We start from the raw sequence: 25,009 nt of genomic DNA on the forward strand, positions 1-25,009 counted from the left end.
ACCTGATCCAAGTCTACCCAGGTCCAGAGAGTCTCTCACATTGTTGATTTTAGTGGGCAAAGTAACACAGAAATTAAGAGAGAAACTGAATAAAGGCATCTGTAAAATTAATGGAACACCAAAAATCTAGCCTGCATACAGATTTTCCTGCTGCCAAACAAGGGAAAGCAAAGAGAAGAATCTTTGAGCAATAAGCAACATAGCAAACTTTACACAGACTATCTGCTTCAAAATCACATTAAATAACAGATACTGACTTCTCAAGGAGGGCAAGAACATTTTGTTTTCATAGCACAGTTTGGTAAAACTGACTCAACGCAATCAGATAATGCTGATCACTTCTGCCTCTTTTCTTTTGATGCTGGTGCCTGGGCATGCCCTTGAGAGGCACAGGAAAAGTCTAACATGAAGGATTCCTGGGGCTGTTTGTGTTCTGAAGAGGAGTCCCCCCTCACTGAACCCATGCAGCTTCCCTGCACACAAGTCCCATGCCCACGTGGAAATATTTCTGTGTAAGACATGTGAAATGCAAGGGATGTTGGAAGGGGCTTGGAAACACAAGGATAAAGAAGGTTCCACTGAGGTGCAGGGAAGCTGCTCATGTAGGTGAAAAAGCAGGACAAAAGCCGTCAAATAACAAGATCCTCATGTCAGCAGACTGATACTTTTCATGGACAGGTAGAGTTTTGCTTAGTTGTTGTAATCAATCCCTGGCACATATTACCCATTCAAAAAAGGAGTTACAAGAGCACAGTCAAGAAAAAAAAAAAAGTCACGTCCAAAACCAGGGAAACACTAGTTGTTATTCTTTAATTTAGCTCCTTTGGGAAAAAAAAAAAAAAAAAAAACAAAAAAAAAAACAAAACAAAACAAAACAAAACAAACAAAACAAAACAAACAAAACAAACGAACAAACAAAAAAAACCACTCTGCCCTGTTCCACAATACAGCTCTGCTTTGTTCAACATATGATAAGGAGTCCTCCTGGGCCAAAGCTCAGACAAAATGCCTGTATAAACTGTGAAATGCCTGTATAAACTGTTTTTTGGCCTCTGACTTGGCCAATTGGGGTGGATATTCATGAAGATGGCAAAACCACCACCACCACAAAACACCACCAAAGACTATTCCCCAAAGGGATTTCAAATCCCTCTTCAGAAGTGCAAGGGCATAAGAGCTTTTCAGAGAAACTTCAGCCTTTTTTTTTTAAACACAGCAAAATGGTATTTACATCGAACTTCACTCTTAGCAGCCGCTGAACCATGTTGGCTACATTTTTTCATTAAAATCTGAGGCAGACACCTTTCAGAACAAGCAGATAAGGCTTGACAATCTCATACACAACTGAAAATGGATTTTCACAATGTGAGGCATTTGCAAATGCTAGTAGTACACGATGAAATTAGTCCTAGCTATAAGATACGAACATATTTACATTACCTACATAAAGTCCAAAAAAAAAAAAAAAAGCCATCCTATTAACAGCTTCTCCTATAAAGAGACACTCTTTCAGACAGCATCTATCAAAGACCAAAGATGATTGCCTGCTTACACTTTGCTATGTTCTTCCCTTGAATCTCTTATTGTGGAGAGTGCAGATTTAGATTTAAAGTCACCAAAGTACAAATAGATGTACAAAAATGGCCCTATTCTTTACAGGATATCCCTCCTTGTTTGACAGGAAAATGGAAATGAACATATCACAATTAAAGTGGAGATGGACTACAGTATCTCTGATCTCTGTGGATAATACATCTCAGAATGTGTTGCAGTATGTCACTGAGTTTCGAGAGACCAATATCCCCATTAATAGGCTTGATTCACTTTCAACTACAGCAGGAGAAAAGCATTTCAAAGTCACCAGCACATCTTAACTGAGCTATATAAGGAAGAGACCAGTAAATATTTTCTCTGCAGTCTTTCTTTATTCTCAAAAGATAGAAATAAAACATAACCACTGTTCCACCTCTACTTAAAATATCACAGCAGGAAACATTTTAAATGGGACTGCCTATTTTGTAGTCAGTTGCATGACCGCCACTTTTTCCAAATTTCAAGGGAAAAACTGCCTTATAGTACTGCAGGAACATCAAAAGCATCTTTTCATATAACCATTCTTACAAATAAAAAAAAAAATGCACAAAAGGTTATGTTATTTTACTTCAGTCTAAAGTATAGCTCATAGAATACTCACATTTCATTTCATTATTTTTGTCATCTCATGAACTTTTATCCCATTCCTCTTTGTACTTTAATATTTTTGTTTCTCTGTGCAGGTGTTAAATCTGCTTTTGAAGCCATATGCTAATCCACAGCATACTGAGAGAAACAGAAATCCACTAATGAAAAATTAACATGGCTAACACAGGGATTTCATTTTAGGTCTTGGCAACTTCTGACCAGTCTGGAAAACTACAAAACAACTGAAATGATTCAAACACCATCTCCCCAGCAAAGGGATCATATCAAAACTTCCTGGTGGCCTCATGCTGAGCTATCTGTCTCAGCAATGCACAACAAAGAGCCCATACCCTGTTGAACAGAACCTGCTCTGAATTTCTTTGCAAGCAATGGGGAAACAAGCATGAGCCACATTTTGACAAAAATAAAAAAATAAAATAAAAAATAAAATCCTTTGTTGCTGAAAATAATTTTGAGCATCACATTCAATAATACCCCAAGTAAGCCCTGTAACAAAAATTGTTGGAGCTGTCATCTGCATACTGAGCATGTGCTGCAAAGACAACGTTAATAACAAGTTACCCTTGTAGAGGGGTCAAAAGGATAGTGCTGGTAAAACAGAGATGACAGACAACAGGCATCAGGGAAAAGATTAATATCCCTACACAGTCATACATCAAGGAACTCAATTTTTGCCTGTAATCCCAAAACTGCTGAGAGTAGGATTATTTCTGCTTTTCCTATCACTGAGAAGAAAGAAACCGCTCATGGGGATAGGGCACTGCTAAATGCAAGTCTTTATGTGAGCAGAAAGATCCTGGGACAAAAAAGCCTCAGTCGCCTATGTTCCCAAGCTCGATCAGTGGTCCCACTGCAAGCAATATTGGGGCTTCATCGTGTAGGCCACTTAAAAACATAAAAATCTGTACAGTTCAGGAAAGACAAAAGGAGCAATAGAAAAAGTGCCTTTCACAACAGGTTAGCGACAATGAGTCCAAGCTGAGCTCTCTGTACCCCTGTTTGTCCTCTGTTACCTCAGACTATTGCCATTTGAGGCTAAAACATATTTATGGATTGGGGTTCAACGCAAGGAAGCAATACCTCTAATGCAGGAAAAAGAGCATATTTACTAAAATAACATGAAAGAAAGCATTACTGGAGTCACAACCACAAAAGTAATGATACTGTAGCCTTAACCCTCCACACCTCTTTGTTGGGTAATGAAAAATGTGTTTTTGAGACAACTGAAGGTTACGCATTTCGGTTTTCCCTTTCTTTGAGCACACACTCTTCATAGCTCTTAGGAGATAAGTTTGACAGCCTGACAGAGTGCTGCCACCTCGGCAAGGACAACCTAGGAGACCTTCCCTCTGTAACCACACAAAAGCTGAGGGGGAAAAAAAAGGTAGGAGGAGGAGGGGGGACCGAGAGAAAGACAAAAGGCATTAGACAGTATTTATATTGTTATAATTCTCTCACAGACAGCAGGGCAGCACTTATTTCAAAAACACCAGGATATGGAAGAATTGGAGGCTGGAAGCTGAGAACACATGTATTTGTAAACAAACAAACAAACAAGCAAGCAACACACCGTGCAATATAGCAGGGCAAATTAATGTGACTTGAGAACAAAAGGGGCAGATGCCAACTATCTCTTCCAGTTGCCTTGCAATGAATTGTGGTGGTGTGAAGCTGGCTGGACATTTTCCAACACAACTTTTTTTTTTTCTGACTGAGAAAATGTGGATTCCCCAGAACTGAAATTCTGCCAGGACATGTCAGTTTGAAGAGAAACCAGGCTGCCAGGCTCTCCGCATGCCTGCCTCATACCTCAGGCTGGCAGGGCTTTGGATTCCCCAGCCCCTTGCAGCTGGAGCCTGCATGTCCTCATCCCAATGTTTCCAGAGTAGGTAGCAGGAGAATTAAATCTCTATTTCTCCTCTAATTTTGCAACTGTATTATTTTCACCTGAATCAGATTTTTTTTCCCCCAGGGAATGTAAAGCTTCCTACAGGACAAAAGTCCTAGCACCAGATGCAAGTCTCTCCCTTGCATTTAGAGATGAAGCAAAAGATCAACCCGCCAGCTGCTGACATGAGTGTCTTCCAGTGCTGTAGCAGCAGAAAAATGCATAAGGAAAATAACATGATGACTAAAGTACTGCTTGTCTAGGAAGAGGGAAGAACTGAAGGATTCACCCCAGATACCCCAAGATTCATACTATGTGCTGTTAGTATGATGTGCCTTAGGGAAAGAAAAACCAAAGGCAATTGATATACAAAAGCTCTACTTGAGAATAGTCTCAACATCAGAAGGGTTAAATTCTACTGGGATATAAGGGGAACTAGATAACAAACTGATTAGCATCCAGAAGAGGTGGAACTTAGCTCCTAAGGCAGTCCACATACAGCTTTCACACAGCCATGAAAACTGCAGAAGATAACTAGTATTAGTTGATTGCATTTATTACCGTAGACTAATATTCACCTTGGTAAGGACACATGTGCAAAGGCTTTACAACCTTTATAATGGGCGTAGCAATAAATAAGGTCTCCTGAAAGAATGGAGGAGATATAGCAGTAAATATATGATGCTGTCAGCTTTACGGTGCTCTAATTACCAGTGTTGGACACCTACAGCTTCTAAGTCAAACAGACAAGATGGTTAATCTCTTTCTTTGCCTTTCACACCAATTTATACATGGTGTGAATTAAAATATTGTTTTAAAAAACTGACATCCTGTCATTGTCTACCAGAGAAACCTTTCTCTCTTACTTTTGGTCCATAGCACATCTCAGTGCTGACAATACCATTATTCTAATAATAATAATATCAAAAAGTAATTTTTTAATTAAAAATAAATATATATGCTATCCACATTAAACCAGAAATCCAAATGTGGAAGACTACAGCTTGCCCACTATACTGAGGTGCTGTTCATTACATTTATCACTGTAAGGCACATACACTTCTCTGAAGCCCCTATGCTCACAGAAGAAAGTAGTTGATTTCTCACAGTCAAATAGTCAGCAAAGGACCTGGTTCAGGCCTTGCAAACAAAATAATATCTAAAAATGAGAACACTAAATAAAGTCATTGAGCTCATTTTCATCAACTTCAAAACCAAAATCTCTCAAATGCACTGATGTTTAACAGGAGCATCTAACAGAGAGTGTGAAAAAGCACTGAGTAAGGCATTTAAAAAAAATAATTAAAAGCTAATGTTGAAAATAAAACCAATTTATTTAACTTCCAGCCAAACAGTAAAAGTTACAAAGTAGAGTTTATATCCTGTGTTTTGGTGTTTTTTCCAACTAAGTTGGATATAATGCTATGATTTCAAAAAAAAGGACAAATCACCATTAATATAATTTTCTTGGTTTTAGATGATGGTTTCAGCTCCCCCCAAAATAGCCTGGAATGGCCACTGTTTTTACTAATGCTTTCTAATAGTTCTTTTCTTGCTTAATTAATTCATACATCTGAATCATTCAAAAATAGATAAGCCTCTAATCACTTGCAGGCTTGATAATGTATCCTAAGTAGATGGCAATGTGTAGAGCACACAAGGAGGCTGTCAAAAAGAAAGGAAAAATGGGGTAGAAGGAAAAATAAAGCTCAATCCTTCCATCTAATAGCAGGAGGTTTGATTCTGCATCTATTACATGGGATAAAATGCTCACTGACTTCAACACAGTCTACTACAGAAATGAGAGAAATCATGCTGCCTCTATATAAGATTAAAAAAATGTTACATACATGAACAAGAGCAAAAGAAAGGTTTTGTTTTTTATTTTCTTTTCCTTTGCTAGAAGATTTGTTGTCCACATTTAGCAAAAAGTATTAAATGAAAGAATTGGGAGGGGAAGGAAGGTAAGAGCAGGTTAACAATTAACCAGCTGTTGTGAGCAATAATTCATTCAAAAGTGAAGGTTACAACACAAGCAAGAAATTTTGTTGCAAGTTTACAACAACAAAAAATATGTTTTTATTTCTCCTGTTTTATGATTTTAAATAATCAGATATTATTTTTATTTTGTTCCAGACAGGATAATACATCTGATTCTTAACTACTTATATGCTCTAAAAATGTGTTTCAGTATGAGTGTTGGGAGTCTCCTCTCTGCTTCCTTTAGATAATACAATTGTGTCCAGCTATAGGAGGAAGGTAAGTTAGTTATACCAAAAGCAATCTCAACATTTATTCAAGTTCTGGAATGGAAAAATGCATAGTTACCATGGCAACTGGTAAATCACATGGTATCTGCAATGAGATGCAAGGCATCTTGAGTAAACACTCATACGACTGCCCGTGTGTCCTCACAATGTTCCTTTGTCAAGGAACATGCGTAGAAACCCCAGGGTCTAGATAGTACTGTCCCTTCTGCAAAAAGTTGGTACAAGTAATTCAAAATTTTATTTCTGCATGGGATAATTTAATTGGATCAGTCATTAGAACTGAAAGGAATACTGGGAAAATAATTAAATAAATAAATATTTCACTAGGATGCACCTCAGTCAAAACTATGAAAGCTTGAAAAATGGTGGAGTGTACCCCTCAACACCACTTTGGTCCTTGGCACCAGGAGACCATTCACAATAGCACTAGAAAAAAATCTTCCTGATGGAACGAAGAGCTCACAGACAAGCATCAGCACATCCCACTTGGGCAGCTGAAGCTGTTACTGCCTCCAGCCATCTGCCCCACCCTTCTCATGGATGTTGCCACCCCCAAAACAAGGACATCTGATCTACCCTTGAATCAGTCCTGAACCACGCTGCTGCATGCTTTTCCAGGCTCTGATATTATCAGCAGCTAACATACAGCCTCTCCCTGAGGGGGCCTTCCCTCCTCTCAACCCTTGACAAAGATAGCTCTCTCCAGAACAATCCCCTCCAACCATATTCCTCTACTGCCAGTCACATCCACAAAGCACCTAAATATCCATCACTCTCTGGGCTCTGACTGTGGTTTCTCCAACCACTATCATGCCCCAACAAGGTTCCCTATGCATCCTTTTAATCCACCAGATTCCTGAGCAATCTCCCTTGGATTTTTCCTCCTTTCTCTACTTCCTTTCTCCTCCCTCAAAATATCTCCTCCTTCTTGACCTCCTGAGCAACCTGAAGTTGTGTCACCTGTAAGAAGAGAGAGAGAGCAATAGCACGATGCCACTTGCTAGCTTCTGCAAATGTCCACTAACAAATATCTTCTCCTGATCCCATTCTCCTCCTCACAGGACATCCCATCACCACCAGACAGCATCACACAAAGTCCCCGTGACAGCACCCAAGAAATACTGAAGCTCTCATGCACCTCTGATCTTGACCCCTCTTTCCCCATTCATCGATTAGACTCCTTCCTGACTTCCATAGCTTTATAAAAGTTATATAGCTTTATAGAGTTTTACACTCTTTTTGTGTATAAACTTGAGATCTCACCTATCTTCCCTCTTATTCAGGAAATTACTTTTATAGTTGTATGTCTCAGAAAGTCATCCTATCTCCTAAGTCATGCCAGTAATAACTTCTTAAACCTGTTTTCTTTGCTGTTGCTGGGCTCTTCCTTCCCATCCAGTTGGCCATTTGCTGTTTGACCTGAACTTTGACAGTTAAGGAGATGCCACGGGTGAAGAAGAGACATGCTCTGGAATTCATCAGCTGTCAGAGAGGATTTGAGTAAAAGAAAGATAAAATGAGATGTGTGAACAAATGACCAGGTCTTAACTCTCTAATAGAACCCTGTGGAGAGGGTTACAATATCCAAGTACTCCAGGGAAATAACTAATGATCCTTTCTTCAGTTCAGTCATGTTTCAAGAAGCAATTGCCTGACTTACTAAGTGCTTGAGACTGCCTCAGTAATTGCAATGATTTATTTTATGCATCATCATAACTACAGCACTAGGTCAGAAGGACTTGTGCCTTATGGATGCCTTGAATTTTAACATAGCCATAGGAGGATTAGGAGATTGCAGTCATAAAGACAGAGCCCACAATAATTCAACAACAATAAAAAATGACAACGTTTATAAAATCTTATGTATCTAAAATATTAGGCTTATGTAAAATTTTTAATAAAATCAATCCTAATTTCAGATTGTTTGAAACAGAAGCAGTTTACAGTTTCCTCTGCTCCCTTGAAATGCAAGTGATCACAGTCTAACATTCGTAAAGATCTGCTAGGACTTTTTTTCCCCTCTGTTTTATACCTCTATCTATCCCAGAGGAAAGCATCCCTCCTCAAAGCCACCTACACTCAGAGTTTGCACTGGAGTAGTGCAAGACCTTAGTCTTCTGGGCAGTCATTTGGCATATGAGTTAAAGGTTATACCCTTTACACATAGCTACTCACTCTCCCTACCATGACAATGCTGTACCAAAGAATATTTTGTGAGGTTATACATCTGTGATGAACATGGATATATTTGCATAGCAACAAAAGGGTTTGATTAGCAGCTTCTCAGGAGTCTGCATTCTTGTGACATTACTTAATGCTGGCCTCTAGTCACCTTTCCTTTTAGCTACGTGAGGCTTCACTGGAACAGAAGGACATTTTTAGGATAATGATAATTGAAAGTGCTGTCATCACCAGAACTTTCAGGCTGTTTGGAGACCTTGAAGACAATTCCCCTCCAGTGCCCTAAACTGTTCCCCCAAGATAACTGTAGCAAAAGTATTGCTAATCTTCAGCACTGTTTTTCCAATTGCTTGTGTTTCAAGGCTAGCAGTGTGCAGAATACAAAGCTAACCCAGTTTTCAAGGTCAAAATGAAAAACACCAATGATAGTCCACAGTAACTTTCATTCATTTGGTATTCAGGATGCATTCTTTCTGAATATTATATCAGAAAATAATTGCCAATTCATCAGATTTTAAGCTTTGGCTTATTAAAAAACAGACTATGCTAAAAGTAAAATGCAGTTTTTTCTTTGATCTGATTAAGATGTTTCTATACAGCATTATCTAAGCCTCTAATTATCTGTATCTTTATATTATCTCATTTGTTATTTAAATATAAGTGTATTCATAACAATCCATTTTGATGGAAAACATTCATATACTAAAAAGTGGTAAAGCAATAGAAGTCAAGATGCTGAATGTCAAGATGATAGGGTCTATAAATGAAAATGTTTCTCTACTTTGTGTGTGCCAGGAAAACAAGAGCTCACACGACATTTGGCAACAATTTTCCATGATGAAGCAAATCTTCATGGCTTTCATTTTCCTAAAAGCCCCGGTCTATTTAGAGTTAGCTCCTTGCCCTTAACAATGCAAGACAGATAAAGTTCATTAAATATATTGTCTAAGGTAGCAAAGAGAAATTTTGCTATAGCAGTATGTGCATGGGAAAATCAGAAGGGAGAAAAATAAAAAAATAAAAAGGATCGGAACAAATTATTTGTTACAAAAGCAAAAGTGGTACGGGCATTTTGATACTATGAATTGTGCTGCATTAACAAAATTGCCAAAATAAATCCTAACCACAATGGGAAGTATTATTAGGTTCTTAATCAATAGGATCTTTTTTCAAGGAGGCTGGGCACCCAACTATATGACGCAGATCTTTTCCATGCACAAGAGAATTGGAATACAGGAAACCACAGCTCTAATGAATTACAAGGAAAATTGCAAATGCCTGTGAGATTATAGCTAATTTTCACATTATAATGGTCAGCCAACTTTTACAGCTTGTTGGTATTTCTGCTGGAAAGCCAAACCTTCATTTCTCCTTACTGCAGGTAAGACATGATTTTCTCCAATAATTAATGACTAAATTGCTTTTATATTACTATCGTTATTTTTATTTCCATTCTTATGGTATCCTTACTACGTATTGAACATCATGCAAATTATAAACTAATAGCATTTTAGAACAAGACATATGCATGATTTACTGTATAGCTTTTGTCTAATACAAATATTTACTATTTTCATGTCACCGCAATGAAAACAGTACGTGTCAATTGATTAACAAGTAAATATTAGCTGGAGTTTAACAGCTGCTGTCAGGGAAAACAGTGAAGTAGAATTATATCATCTTTCCCTGTACGTTAGAAAACTAACTTTTGTAATATGGAAGAGACAGCCATATCCGTACGAATACATAAGGGCATCTATAACAGCCAAGGGTGCAAGAGTGAGAGCAGAGGAGTTACTGGGAGCAGAGGAGTTACTGGGACCACACAGCCACCCACATCTCTGCAAGAACAGAGCAATTTTGTTTTATGAATGGCTATGGGTCCTTTACAAACTAATGCAGGTGCCTACCTGTCTGCTGTAAAACTGGAATGTGTTCCTCCAGTGCCAGCATTGATTACTGCAAGGAAATGCCCAAAATTGAATAAAACCACTCAACTTTTAGAGGTCTCCTGCAATGAAGGCTATGGCTGTTCCTCTTGAGGGAAAAAAAAAAAAAAAAAAAAGAGGGTCACCTTTAAGGAAGTACCTGATTAAGGTCCTATAAGGTCCTAGCCTGGTGGCCAGGCTCCGCCACCAGCCTTTCCTTCTCAGGGAGCCAGCTATGGCCCCATGTACCTTTGAAGGGTTATCTGCAAGGTAGCCCAGTGACCAGACAGCCTGCACATATCGCTTCTTCCAGCAGCAGGCACTGGCTGGAGAGAGCAGGAAAAGGTGACATTCACAGCTCTGACATCCCTGAGGTAGGGGCACAAAGGTCTGTGCAGGTCTCAAATGCAATTCCCTATATTCAGGTTTGCTGTGAAGAACTGGAAAGGAGACTGAAATATTTCATAAACTCCTAGAGGAAAAAACTGATACAATCTGAAGAGATAAAGAAGAGAAGGGTGTCACAACAGACAGATCACCAGGAGAAAGTAGTTTCTTTGTGTTAAACTGAGACTGTGTGGAAATGACTGCTTATTTCTACAGCATGAATAAAAAGGTTCCATAAGTACTCCTTGTAGGCAATCAGCTTTGATTTTGTCAAGGTTTGCAATCTATTTAATGAATAAATATGGACAGCATGCGTTAACATTGGCACATATCTCTACAGAAGAGAGAACTGGGGACCATGAGCACCCTAAGTTCCTTGGTGGAGGAAGGCTGCCACATCCTTAATGAAATCATAGGAAAGGTCCCAGATGCAAGATGCCATCATCTGCAGTTATCTGGGTTCCCAGCAGGGTATCAGGCACTGCTCAAACTCCTCTGGAAAATCTTGTGATGCCAGAGATAAAGCAAGCAGGACATTCCTCACCCTCCACTCCAGGCTTGCTTCTGCCTCTGTGGGGAATGGGAGTAAAGAACCTACTGCAAAGAGAATTTTGTTTAGAAGCTACCTATTTATTTTAAACAAGTTCATTGCATCTAGGGAGAAAAAAAAAATCAATATAGCACAATGATTAGCTCACTAAAGGTACTGTGTGTAGACTGATTATTTAGACAGACTGAATCAATCTGTTGATTCCACTGAAAAGATTCAAATTGCACAGGTGGGGAGACAAAGCCAGAGGGTTGGTATACTTTCCAGCCACGTGCCATCCACACAAGGAAACCTGGGCCTGAATGTGTCTGCTTTTTAGCTTGAAACCTAAACAGCAATGCTTTGCATGTGAGAATTGAAACTGGCCTCTTCACTCCAGCCAGTTCTGATGAGGGTCTTTTCCCTTGATCCTGACCTTATTGGTTCTCTCCATTAGCCTGCTAAATATGGCCGAAGAACATATTTTATAAACACTTAATTGGTATACTGTTGTAGTTTTACACAGTTATTTTTAAGATTCCTGTGGTGAACAATCCATTATTTTCCATAACAAAAGTGTGTACTAAAAAAAGTCTGAAGTGATATTGCATTAGCACCCCTGAAAGGGGAAGAGAAACTGTGATATTTCAACCAAACCAAAAAGGTGATGTACGTTCACATTTGGAGCTAGTTCCCTACCCTAACAAAAGAGCAGAATCTCCTTGGTTCTTCCCAGCACTTGCCAAAACAGAACTGCTGCTCCTGACAGAGCACGCCCAGGACTGCTCCCATCACCTCCCAGAGAAAATGGTGAAGAATGAAGGGCTGGTGCTCTCCATCTGCTACTCCAAGTGAGACAGCAGAGTCAGCCAGATGTGTAGGGGGCAGAGCTGATGCACAGCCAACACAGGGGCTCTATGCCTCTTCCTTGACCAAACAAAGCTGTATAAATCACTATCATCACCTGTTCAGGGCTTACCTCAGTAGGGAGCTTAGAAATCCATCTAAGGCATGCTCTTCAGCAAGCCTTTAAAGGAAATACCTGATGCTATTCATGATCTTCCTGTGTTAGGTCATTCTATTATTTTCCAAGTCACCAAATGAGGCTAAACTACTTTTTCCTTCAACCAGCACCGCCTGTCACTTCCACACATTGGAGTATTCCCTACGCTGATGTGCACCTTTCACTCACTGAGCAACTAAAAAGCTGGAAACTGCTTGCCACATGATATCAGAAAGTAAACTCGAGGAAGGCTGCAAGGTCATTGCTAATTTCAAACCCTATTTCATGTTTCTAGATGAAACATCTAATTTAAACTTTTCGCTGGGTAGTTAAGACGAAATCCATGCATATGCACTTGAGACCTCATTTTTACATGCTGTGAATTAGAATACAGAAGGTGCTGCACACAGCAGTAGGAACACTAATCAAGGAAGGAGAGGGGAATACCCACTTTGATTTAGAGAAGGACAGTCAGCAAAAATACCACTAATCGCCTGGGTTTTCATTCCTTTGCTCTTTGAGCTGCCACATACAACCAAGAAAAATGAATTCAAGTGGTGTATTAACTGCTACCAAATCAGCATTCTCCACAGGTGACTGTGTCAAGCACATATTGCAAAATGCCACCACCTTCCAAGGCTACAATGCAACGGAAACGTTAGACCCCAAGGGCTATAGCCTGCTCTCCCTGAAAAACACCTATTAACATCAGCAGGGGCTAAATTAAGCTTTATAATGCAGACAGGCACAGTGAGTGACAGAAAAGCTATAGCAAGAGGATAAGATTTGCACATTTTAGGGTTGTATCACGATTCAAATAAATAAATCCTGGAGAAAATAAATAAATAAATAAATAAATAAATGCAAGGTCAAGTTGTCTTTCCTTTCTTGTTCTGAAGCCCTTGATGCAAATAGGCTGACTCTGGTAAAGGGGAGGCAGCTGAATGAAAAGGAAAGGCTAAGTTTTCATGCCAGCATGCTCCAGGTGATCTTGCCTGCAGGAACAAATGCTGATGGCATTTATTCCAGTGAGGTCATGACACAGGTTGTCAGACATCTGCAGAAAGATAGGTTGCTCTGGTAGCTGTGAAGGATTGTGGTGCCAGCACAGCAGTACCTGCAATCAAAGGAGACCTCACCTTGGCTGGGGCATCCTGCTGCTGGAACCACACCGACTTCTGCAAGGGCAGCTCTTACTGCAGAACATGCTCTGGTGCAATTTCTGCTCAAAACATGAGCAAACTAACATGTACAAACAATGTCAGTCTGCAGGAAACATGTTCACTTGTTTAATGACACTAGCCACATGTCTCCTGCATTACTGGCCCAAAACTCCACTTGAGCGGAGCTGAAGGTTCTTCTTGAATATATATATGAGAAAAAATAAATAAAATATACATTTTATTTAAAAAAAAAAAAAAAAAAAAAAAACGGAGACTAGAAGTCCTGAATCCTTTTGAATGACAGGCTACCAAATCTCAAACATCCTCCAGAGAGGATGATGTGGTGAACAGACAACAGCTTCTGGCTTGGCAATGGTTTTCCAGTTACCTTCACTGTTTCATCTTACCCAGGTCCACACTGTGAGCCAGTGAGCTGAAGCCAGACATCCTTGATTGGTTTCAATTCCAAGAGAAAAGAGAGTAAAGCAATGAGTGACTCAAAAGCTCTGCATCACTGAAAGGTGAAGGAAAAAAACTACTACTCCTGAACTTCAAAAGCTGCTTGGAATTTCTGACTTAAGTTTGCAAGGTACATATACATGGCACTAGCAACTTTTTGGTTTTAGTCTTCCTGAATTTAAATAACAAACCACCTTAATCTGACTGAGAAATCCAGGTGCTTTTCCTATTCAGAGTTCCCAGGACAAGCATAAAGGTAATTGTACAGAAGTAGGTGGCAGGATACACCCACTGTATTATCAGCATAACTGGGAATTTATCTATGTCATGAGTCAGAAAAATGGAGAAAAGAACATTCAGAATGTCATCAGATGCACTGGTCATAAAAACAAAGGGACAGAACAGTAAATTTAGATGTGGAAAACATTACAATGGGTGCTCTGAATTCATAAACTGGTAGTCTGCTTATCTAATTTTATGTAAGTGTTTGGACAGTCTGGAAACATAAGCAGGTAAGTGGTTCATACAATTTGTTTCTACACAAATGAGTAATAATGAGTCTTGGGAACAAAAGAAAGAAAAGGATAAGAGCTAATACGGCTAGCCGCTACAAAGGTTTGGGCTGGAGAAAGATCTAGGAATTATGCAGATGGATAAAACTTCAAAACAAAAAGAAAAAGTTCCAGGGAGGATAACGAGAAGGCCCAAGCCCAAACAGGATGAATGTATTCAAGCTCTCATCAAGAAGAGGCTGCCGTCAGCAGCATGGCAGCTATTGCCAGCAAGGATCATCTTGGTCACTGCATCTCACTCCCATCCCTTACCCACTTCCCTGTAGCATGTAGGAAACTGATCTGATTGAAAACCAACTCCATCAGAGAGGTGCATGCATTTTATTTTTCAGCAGGATTATTCCCCATGCCCATTCATGAAGCAGCACCAGATGGGGCTGGGAACAAGGTGTTGGGAGTGGTAGAACCCCAGGCTGCTCAGTGACTGCAGCTGCTGGCCTTGCTGCTGCCCTGCTCAGGTTTGTAAGATATCTCCTCCCTTGCCCTCAGTAGCTCAAAGTCCAGCCAGCCTCCAGCTTGCTGGGATGCCCAAACCGTATCTCAAGGATCTCAAAGCAATCTATCAACACTAATTACCGCAGGTTTTATAGCACCCTTTCAAGGTCCTGCTGTTCAGGACCCCATTTTATATCTGGGTAAACAAAGGTGCAGAGAAGGGACAGGACCTAGAGAAGGTTACATATTAAATAACCAATAGAGTCAAAAATAAAATCCAAGTGTTGGGACTCCCAGCATTCAGTGTTAGCCTGTGGGATACCACTTGCCCTTTTTACCCCCTCCGCCCCATTAGCTAAACTATTGTCACATGCAGGAGTGAGTCATCGCCCACACCAAAGAAAGCCCAGCAGGCAAAATGTGCGCATGGAATTTCCTTCTATACAAAGTCCTTTAATGTTACAGAATAAATCAAAGAGGCACAAATTAGGCTTTCTTTTCTTTTAAATGCTAGGCCAAGCATCTGGAGGAAAGAAAGTATTATGGGAATACAGAACCTGACTCAAAGGAAAAGAGTGAGTTTCCCAGTATCCTGCACATGCTCCCATCCTACACGCACAGCACATCATGTGAGCACAAGTGTGAATCTCCTCCATTGTGGGATTTTTTACAGGAAGAAGGACCTTACCACCTCACTGTCTCTTTGCACAGCTGGCAATTGGGCGTTATCATCCAAAACATGGGCCACATTAAGCACACTCAACAAAAGGAATAGTAAATTCTCTTAAAAACATAGGAAAATAAAAATACTTTTATAAAAAAAAAAAAAAAAGCCTTTCAAGAGACTGAAACAAAACTTTTTTCTAGCAGCCAAGCAATCCCCATTCCACATCTGAACAGTTTCCTGTTCAACTTTTTTGAACAGGAAATTTTTTTCAATCTCTGTTCAACTTTTTCCGTTTCAAAAAGATGCCTGTGCCTGTTCCACACTGAAAAGATCCTAGGACATGCAGAAGTCTTTTCTTCTCAAAAGATAAAGAGGTTGGCTTACCCAGAGCAGGTGATCACCTGGGGCTATGTATTCATTCCAGCAGATGAAAGATCGACATTCAGGAACAGGACACGCTCTGGAACATGACAGAACTAATCCGTGTCCCTGTTCCTCCTCATTCAGGCTAGAGACTTGAACTTCAGGTTACCTCCATGGCAAGCATGCACCTATCTCTTAATTGCTTACTCTTAATCAGAGCAATAAACTGACAACCTCACTGATTGACTTTTTTGTTGTTGTTGTTTTTCTTGGCTTTTAGTTGAAGTCTACAAAGTCAAAATTGCAAACATCTTTCCCTGATACAGTTGCCTCTGCTAACGCTGTAGGACTGAAGAGATACGTAGGAAAATAGCTAAATTCCTTCTGTTCCAATGATTTCAGATATCTGTACCATCTCATCTCTATTTAAGCCACAAAAGTTCCCACAAACACTGACTGTGCTATCTCTGTTATGTCCATTTGATCCACAGTTCTGCTGCAGATACAAAATAACCTCCATTATAATAAGAGGGACACAAAAACAGTAAATCTACACTCAAGGCACCTAATCGATCTACCCCAGCCAGAGAAGACGTAACAAAAGTAATGATGAGGTATTTTTAAAAGTAAAGCACAGATTTCAGTCACCTTCTGCATTCAGACATCATTGGATATCACTTGTTTTAAAGAATATTTTTCATCCAAGCCCTGATTTCTGACAACCAAACCAATGACTGCATCAGCACAAGGACATCACTTTGCCAAGGTAATGACCACTGCAGCTCCGGGCATGTCCTGACATTCATTCTCCTTGCTTTGCAGGCATCCAGCTGGACAGATAGGTGCACCCTGAAATAACCTTGATGTCTCATGGCTGGAATTTCCTCAAGAAATTCTTCAGTTGTGAGTAATCTGTACAACCCCAGGCTCTAAATCGTTAATCTTCTTTTGTAAGCATTTTAACAGCCTCAGCCCGTCCACGAACCTGCTTCAGTGAGCAAATCATCCGTCTTCTTAATGAGACCACTGATTACAAAAGTTAGTGCCCAGTAAATTAACAAAACTGTCCTTAAATATCTGTTGTTCTTCTGAAAATGTACCTGCCTTGCTATGATATAGCTCTTTCATCTTGAATTGGCTAAGTCACAGAATCAATACTTTCAAGCTGTATGTATGTTCATACTTTTAAACAGCGTGTAACTCTTATTAATACATACATTAATCTGTAAAGGGATTACCAGATTTAGGAAACACTTCCCTCCCCACCAATGCACTGAGGTACTGAAATAGCCCCAGATAAGAATATAATTTATGCAGTTGAATAAATGGATTTTTATTCTTCGGTTGGTCTCTACACATTAGAGAATTGTCAATTTTCTTTGAACGTTAGTGTGAATTTGCAATTCTCATCTGACTATGAAAACAACAGTATAACCTAGAGAATATTTTCCCTGTGTTGCTGAGGTAAAAAGACTTTTACAACACTTTTACAGTTTTGTTAAGACAATGACTTTATAAAAGGATGGGATTTTCTTAATCAGTTCAACACTTCATTGAATTAGTAACTGGAAATACTGTACAAATAGCATCAAGTCCCTTACAAAGGCATTATTTAAGTGAGCCTGAAGGTGCTTAAAAGAAGGTCCAAAAGAACATATAATGTAGATGCATATGCATCTCAAATGTACACTTGACCAAAAAAGCAATGACAAATTATTTCAAATAGCTTTATGTACAGAGCTTGTTTTCTATATTATAACTTAAAGGAATGAAATATTTAGATGATATAAAAACACAAATATCCCATTTTCATTTTTCCCAGGCTTATGAGCACAATTTGCTTGTAATGATAAAATTACAACTGCAAGCTTGCGTGGTTATTTTTAGTCTAGCTCACATTTGAAGTTAAAATAACTTCTGTGCATTTTAGGCAAGTAAATAAAATAAAATAAAATGGTTATCAACACATTTTTACCTTGTAGGAATGAGACATCTCAGAGAAGAAGCTGATCTGCCTATTTAGAAGCTTATTTACTACTACTTACTCATTAGCAAAACTGAAGTTTAGGAAACCTAACACATATGGTAGGTTCATTGCCTTAATTAAGAACCTTATTCTAACACATTAACAAGTGAGAATGGGAAAAAATCACTGTAAATTAGTTTTTGTTTTACTCAACAAGTCTGTAAGCACTATTACAGTTAGAGAATTTTGCAAACAGTATATTCACTAGAGAGGAGTTTGGCACTGTGCTGCAGAAGTGTCTCAAATTCCAATATACCTGTCTAACCTGGTCATAACAAGCTTGTGGTGCCAGAAACAAATAAGCAGTTCACATACAATAGAGCTTGTGGACAAAAGTTTTTAAATTATAAAGAAAAAATAGAAAAGAAAAAAAAAAAAAAGAAATAAAATTAAATAAAATTAAAAAAAAAAAGATAGCACATACCACAAACCTGAAACTAAAGAAGTATGGACTTTCTGACTTGGATGTTGTATGAAGTAAAAACGTAAGCATTTACAAAATCAGCATATATATGTACCCCATTTTGTGCCATCCAGAACACATCCAGGCCCAAGGACCCTGTTATCTCTGCCACCTCAATTCCTAAATGAGCTGTTTCCTCCTGTGAACCACCCAGCTGACACATTTCCCCTCTCCCAGACCATCTGCTTTTCTTTCTGAGAAAAAATAATTGTATTTCACCTCATTCTGAACCAGCAGCCCAAAGCAATGAACGTTTCACCTGCCCACTGTAGGCCACAGACCACAGCCCCCAGCATCATACCTTGAAAAACACAGTTAGATATATCTGCCCCAAAGCCTCTGCACTGTAGGAAGACCAGGCACTTTTGATTCCCCAGTTGTCATTTACCTTTCCTACATGAGTCAAGAAGCTCCATTCCCAGATCCAGTTTAAGTTGGTCATTAGTTACTGGAGCCACAGAAGGGCTTACCAGCCCTGCCACAGACTAGATCCCCATCACACTCAGTGCTACAAAGACAGGCAAGGTTCTTTTCCCCAAGCAGCTCCACACCTCATCCATTTTATAGGAAAAAGCTATTGGGTACATTGGGTACCACATTCTTCAGTTGACAGAAAAAAAATGAGAGGTTGTACTAGTCTTAAAAGATCTGTTTTAGAAACACAGTGAGTAGCAAGAGAGGAGCCACAATTCCATCTTCCTGGCATTTTTACATGAGTGGGAGGTGTGGAATATAGTCCACTTAGACTTGAAGTATGCATATTCAGAATTTTAGCCCTGTGCTCAAGGTTCTTTGTTTTTTATTTTCTCCTGTTCACATCAGACATTTCCTTTTCACATTATGACATGAGGAAATGGCCTGAAGTTATGCTAAGGGAGGTTTAGATTAGATATCAGGAAGAATTTCTTCATGGAAAGGGTGGTTAGACACTGGAACAGGCTGCCTAGGGAAGCCGTGGAGTTTCTTTCCCTGGAGGCATTTAAGAGATGAGTGGATGTGACACTAAGGGGCATGGGTTAGTGATGGACTTGGTAGTGTTAGGCAGATGATCGAACTTGGTGATCTTAAGGTCTTTTCCAACCAAAGTAATTCTATTATTCTATTCCATATTCCCAGTAGACAACAAATCAAAACTCCATTTTGAGCCCCAATACCCCCTCGGCCATCTAGGAAACAGCAGTTTTAGGCCCAGACCTAGCCAGCCAGCTCCTGCCGTGCTGAATGAGGGGCCCTGCGGGATGCTCGTGCATTGCATTTACAGAGCGAACGGCAGCCTTCTGAGGAAGGCCGACCATCCGTGAAAGCGCAGCTTGAGCTCACCAGGAGGGAACGCTGGTGAAAGCTTTAGTGCAGAGAAGCTTGCTGAGAAATGAGGGTCCTGTGGAGAACGTGCCAAGAGGCTCCGTTTTACTGCCTACAGGGAGCGTGCATTATCCTGTGTTTCTGAGAAAGCAATCTAAGAGAAAGCTAAATGCTTTTTAAAAGGAAGAAAGAAAGGAAGAAAGGAAGAAAGGAAGAAAGGAAGAAAGGAAGAAAGGAAGAAAGGAAGAAAGGAAGAAAGGAAGAAAGGAAGAAAGGAAGAAAGGAAGAAAGGAAGAAAGGAAGAAAGGAAGAAAGGAAGAAAGGAAGAAAGGAAGAAAGGAAGAAAGGAAGAAAGGAAGAAAGGAAGAAAGGAAGAAAGGAAGACACCACACCCTGAACATGTTGTTCCTCAAACATTTCGACTGAGCACCAGGGATTGGGCAGTAAGCTGATGCCAATGAATCTGCCATCACTCCCACAGCAGCAGGACTGGGGGGAGCTCCAGAAGCCCACAGACAGGCAGCACTCCCAGCAATAACCTGCTGCTCTGCTCCTCAGAGAAGAGCAGGAACAGCTGCCTGCAGGAGTGAACTCTGCCCAGAGCCAAATCCTGCCACATGCGCCAGAGCAGCTCTCGGATGGGAAGGGAGGGAGAGGAAGGGATGGACACTCACATCTTCCTGAATGTTCGTGACCTGAGTTCCCACTGCCCCCACCATGGCAAGGCTTTTTTTTTTTTTTTTTTCCTCCCAGCAGCAGTAAATTACTTGACTAAGCTAAATTGAAAAGCCTGTGCCACACCTTTCCCACATTCAATGGTGCCTTTCTGGTGTATATTCCTAACGAAATAAGTGAGCTGGGGTGTTAGTGCCCACACTGAGGGCTGCAAGCCTCTCTCACAGCTGGGCATGGGCTGCCAGGCCAGTAGGTAACAGCCACATCACCACCCACCCTACAACCAGCAAAGTGCAGAACAGGGTGGGGGGAGCACACTGAAGCTTGTTATTGCCAGTGCTAGCTGTAAGACGCTCCCCATCTAGAAATAAAGGGCATATGAGGAATGACCTGTACTTGGGCTGCAAAGGCTCTCAGGCAGCTTTTGTATTTCCTGGCACTCCTAGATCTAAAGGCACATCGTTACCCAAGAGCAATAACTGCTGTGTTATACCACCCAGTAAGAACATGAGCAGCTCGCTCGAGCTGCTGCTAAACTGGAGCCATTCAAGTCCTAAATAGCAGCTATTGCAAAGCATCATACTTTTCAAATGAGAAGAAAAGCTGAGCGCCTCTTTCTTTTCCATTTTTAGAGCTGTGCTGTAATCTGCATAGCTGCAAAACCACAGCTGACACCCCACCACCCTCTGCAGTGACTGGAGTAAGCAGCAAAAACACTACTGAATTTTTGGACTATCCGTCCCAATATACCCTTCTCCCCTCTGCCCACAAAGCCTGTAATCTTGCTTCAAAATCCCAAAACACAATTAGGAACCTTTCCTGGCTTAAAATCTTCTTTGCTTAAGCTCTTAAACTTTTAATTGCACTTTGCTGATACGGTTTATAGATATATGGAAATTCTGCCAGCTGTCCACTGCCAGTGAATCAGCTGAGGAACAATTCAATCTCAGGGATTTGCGCCTGGCTAATTACTCTCCTCCCTTGTGCGCACCTACTGATACAATTGCATATTTAACTACATGAGACTAGACCGTATGCACTGCTGAACAGAACTGCGTGAAGCTCCGAAATAAGAATTCATCTCTCTCTTTTTCCTTTGTACAGCCTTACTTCAGTAGGAAGGAGCTTGCAGAGGAGCTGAAAAGTAATTCTTTTTTAAAGAGTAAGTCTTTCTTCTGCTGTCCAGCAAGTAGAAAATGGAAGAAATTACATATATATGACAGCAAGATACACGAGGACAAGGTAGGATTTTTGTTGTTTCTTGCAGTTATTAGCCTGGGCACCTTTAGCTGAATATGCAATCAGAATAGAAATCTTTAGCAGGAGAACAAAACTAGGATACATTGTGCTATAAGCAGAGTAGTCATCTTTTAGTGACTTTTCAAATCCAGTTATTAACATTTGAATAAGTGCTTTCAGGAGCATTAAAGAGAATACTGCTTTCTTTAGTATAACTTTGGTTGAAAGCACTTTTTTTTTTTTTAAATGAAACTGCTGAACTCCCTATCCTTTTTAATTCACTCTGAAAAGCTCCAGCCAATGCTTCTTTCCAAAGCAGCAAAGTAATTTTCTTTAAGATAAATTAAATATTCTAAGCACTCATATTCCTTATGTGTTGTATAAACACATCCTAAAAAGGACAAGAATTTCATAATCACTAACAACAATTTGGTGTTAAGCATCCTGAAATAATCTGCTTTTTCATCACACATAAGATATTAATAATAGTAACTGACCGTTACTGACAACATAATAATTTAAGTGTGCTGACAATTATTGAATTCAATGCACTTCAGAGAAATGTAAATGACAGAAGAGAACAGCTGTAGCCCCATGACTAATGTGTGTCCTGGAATCTGACCATCAGCTTTGCTATTTCAGTTTACTGACCTAAATCTCCCTCCCCTACCAGAAACAAACAAGAAAACCCAAACAAGAAATGTCTTACTTGTTCAGTCTTCTCTGGTTGTTTTCTATCCGCCTGCAAAAACTGACAGTTTTCTCGTGCCAGCTTCTGGACTAGCTCAATCCGTCCAATGTCATCTCTTTCCTGAAGCTTGCACAAAACCCCTGCCTTAAGGGTGGGAGAAAGAGCAAACAGATACTTAAATCCACAATCCCAGGACATGGCACTGCCACAAAATTTCAACCTTAAAAGAAATGCATCTGTTTTATCATATTTGCTGGAACTCCGTGCCGCTCACTAAACACAAAAGGGATCGCTGCTCCCTGGGAAACAACTCAAGAGCTGAGGCACATCTGAACCTCCAAATGTGTCTACTTTGGAGGAACGAAGGCAGGGCTAACTAAATCAAGTGCTACTATGTGTGCGACTGATATGCTGTGTTTTGTTTGTTCCTGTCAGCCTGTTTCCTGTTACATCAGAACAAGCGCAAGAGGTTAAAAACTCATGGGAAAGTTAGCCAGGAACAGCCCTGGAAAAAGAATGAAGCACAACACAGTCACTCCTAAAAATAACAGGCTGCAATTCCCATCGCTCCAGCTCCACCAATTTTTCATGTATGCAAGCTGTAAGAGTTAAAAGAAAGTTGCACCGCATTTAAGTATTCTACTTAAAATAAATTATATAGTCCAATTCTGTTTAGGATAGAAAATGAGATTTACTTTAAAAACTGTGCTAGAACTACTTTTTAGCTGATATTCTGCCAGTTATACAAGCTATGCTGATAGCATTTCACCATAACATGCAGCACTGGTTGTTTTATAACAAGGTTGTATATATAAATTCAGATTCATGCTTGCACACAGGTACACCAGACCCATGCCTTAGAAAGTCAGCTGACAGGCTAAATTGCTCACTGAAAAGTCAGTGGCTAATATTACTATCCATGATATGGTCATGGATATAGCCTCTGCATCAAGAACTGGCTCGATGATACTGCACAGCTTTTATTAACCCAGATGTTTCCTGATAGTACTGCATATGCCTTGGCATGTGGCACAGCTATGTTATTGCTATATGACTTCAGAGGCAATCTGCAAATAAATCTTTATCCTCCACACTTGTCTTTCTACTACTCGTCCTGAGTTTTATTGAATCAGTGTTTGCTCAAAAATTCATAAAACATCTTGCCAGTCAGGACCAAAACCCAAGGATGTACTGACCACCACCCCATAGTGCCATGCACTTCCTGACCCTCCAGCCTTGAGAAACTCCTGTCCATGACAGCTGAAGGTATGTGAGTGCCCATCTGAGCTACTGATCCTATAGTCTGCTGTTTTCTCCAAGAAAGAAGAAAACATGGACTAAAAGTTCTTCAGCTGGAGAGGGTAATGAATCCACTTTCTGAGTACCTGCTTCAATGCTGATGGGAAAAAAAAAAAAAAAAAGAAAAAAAAAAAAGTTCCCCTACTTAATCCAGAGAGTCATTCTTACCAAGTGATTTGAAAGAAAAAATTTACATGCCTACATTCCTCCAGTCTGGATGAATCTCCTCACAAGCCTCCATCAGTGACTTGTACTCTAGAGAAGGAAAGAATTTGGGATACAGCCTGTGCTTCACATGTTCTATGCTTCATCCCCAACTTCCTGAGGCACAAAACCTTTTCACATAATGAATCTAAGCACTGGTATGAAGGTCTGAAATCCACCAAAAAATAAGGAATTGCAGTGCCAAACTTGAAGATCCTTACATTTTCTGTGAGATTAGCTCCTCATCTCCCAAATCAAGGATATGGATTTATTAGCCAACTTTGACACACTTGTCACCTGCAGATCAGGAGTGAGATGGATTTTATTAAATGCAGAAGAATACAATGAACTAGTTGTCCAGACTCTCTTTAATCAATATAGAAGAGGTACCTATGAAGGGTAATATTTTTATTTATTTAACTCTACAGTACTTTTTAAAATAGCCAAATGATTTCTTTCCTAAAACTCACATTTTTCTCCACTAATATACACAGAGAGCCTAGACCATTATCACAGATTTGGCTGATGTGGGGACATCAGCTAGAGCCAAGCCAGCTTATTTCATGGCTTATGGATGCTTCTAGCAGAGTGTAACATCTGTGCACTCTAATCCCCACAGGCTTGTAGGTTAAGGACAACTCAAAGTGTTATGGCTTAGGGACTATAAAGATTTGCAGCCTCTCTGGATTTGGGCTATAACTACTGTAGGGGCACTTTTCACACCTTTACATTGCACCCAAGAAGTCAGACCATGATCTACATGAGGCATGGATGGTTACGTGTTCCCGTTCTTCAAATGTCAGATATCCAACAGGAATGCCCCGCTCAGTCTGCTGAACAAGTATTGATCTCCAGCCTACGAAGCAATACTTAAAGGCTAAAACTCTTATTTTAAGCTGAGGAAGAGGGATTTCACTTTGGAGGGAACAACCAGCCTCAGGATGTTCAAGTGGAAGAAACATCCTGGAAAAAGGCTACTTTTTGAGCACATGGCCCTCACCCCCTTTCACTGTGTGTTCAGGCAGAACATGCTATTGCTTTCTACACAGATAAGCATCCCACG

The 25,009-nt window shown here is 40.0% G+C and overlaps 1 protein-coding gene and 1 long non-coding RNA gene across 4 annotated transcripts in view; one reads left to right on the plus strand and one right to left on the minus strand.

The window, feature by feature from the left end:
* Nucleotides 1-25,009, minus strand: part of RAPGEF5 (Rap guanine nucleotide exchange factor 5) — a 161,383-nt gene that overhangs the window by 67,324 nt on the left and 69,050 nt on the right. For 2 of the 3 annotated variants that reach the window (XM_084507491.1, XM_084507490.1), the window contains exon 9: nt 22,462-22,587. The exons of the other annotated variant lie outside the window; for it this stretch is intronic. In XM_084507491.1, the coding sequence (XP_084363617.1) occupies nt 22,462-22,587 (126 nt within the window). The remainder of the gene's footprint in view (nt 1-22,461; nt 22,588-25,009) is intronic. 3 annotated transcript variants of the gene reach the window in all.
* On the plus strand, nt 20,568-24,295 carry LOC311430674. Its single transcript, XR_014688932.1, has 2 exons — nt 20,568-21,755; nt 22,879-24,295. It is a non-coding gene; the product is annotated as an uncharacterized lncRNA (long non-coding RNA).

Source organism: Aythya ferina (genome assembly GCF_964211825.1).
Source record: "Aythya ferina genome assembly, chromosome: 2".
Lineage (NCBI taxonomy): Eukaryota > Metazoa > Chordata > Aves > Anseriformes > Anatidae > Aythya > Aythya ferina.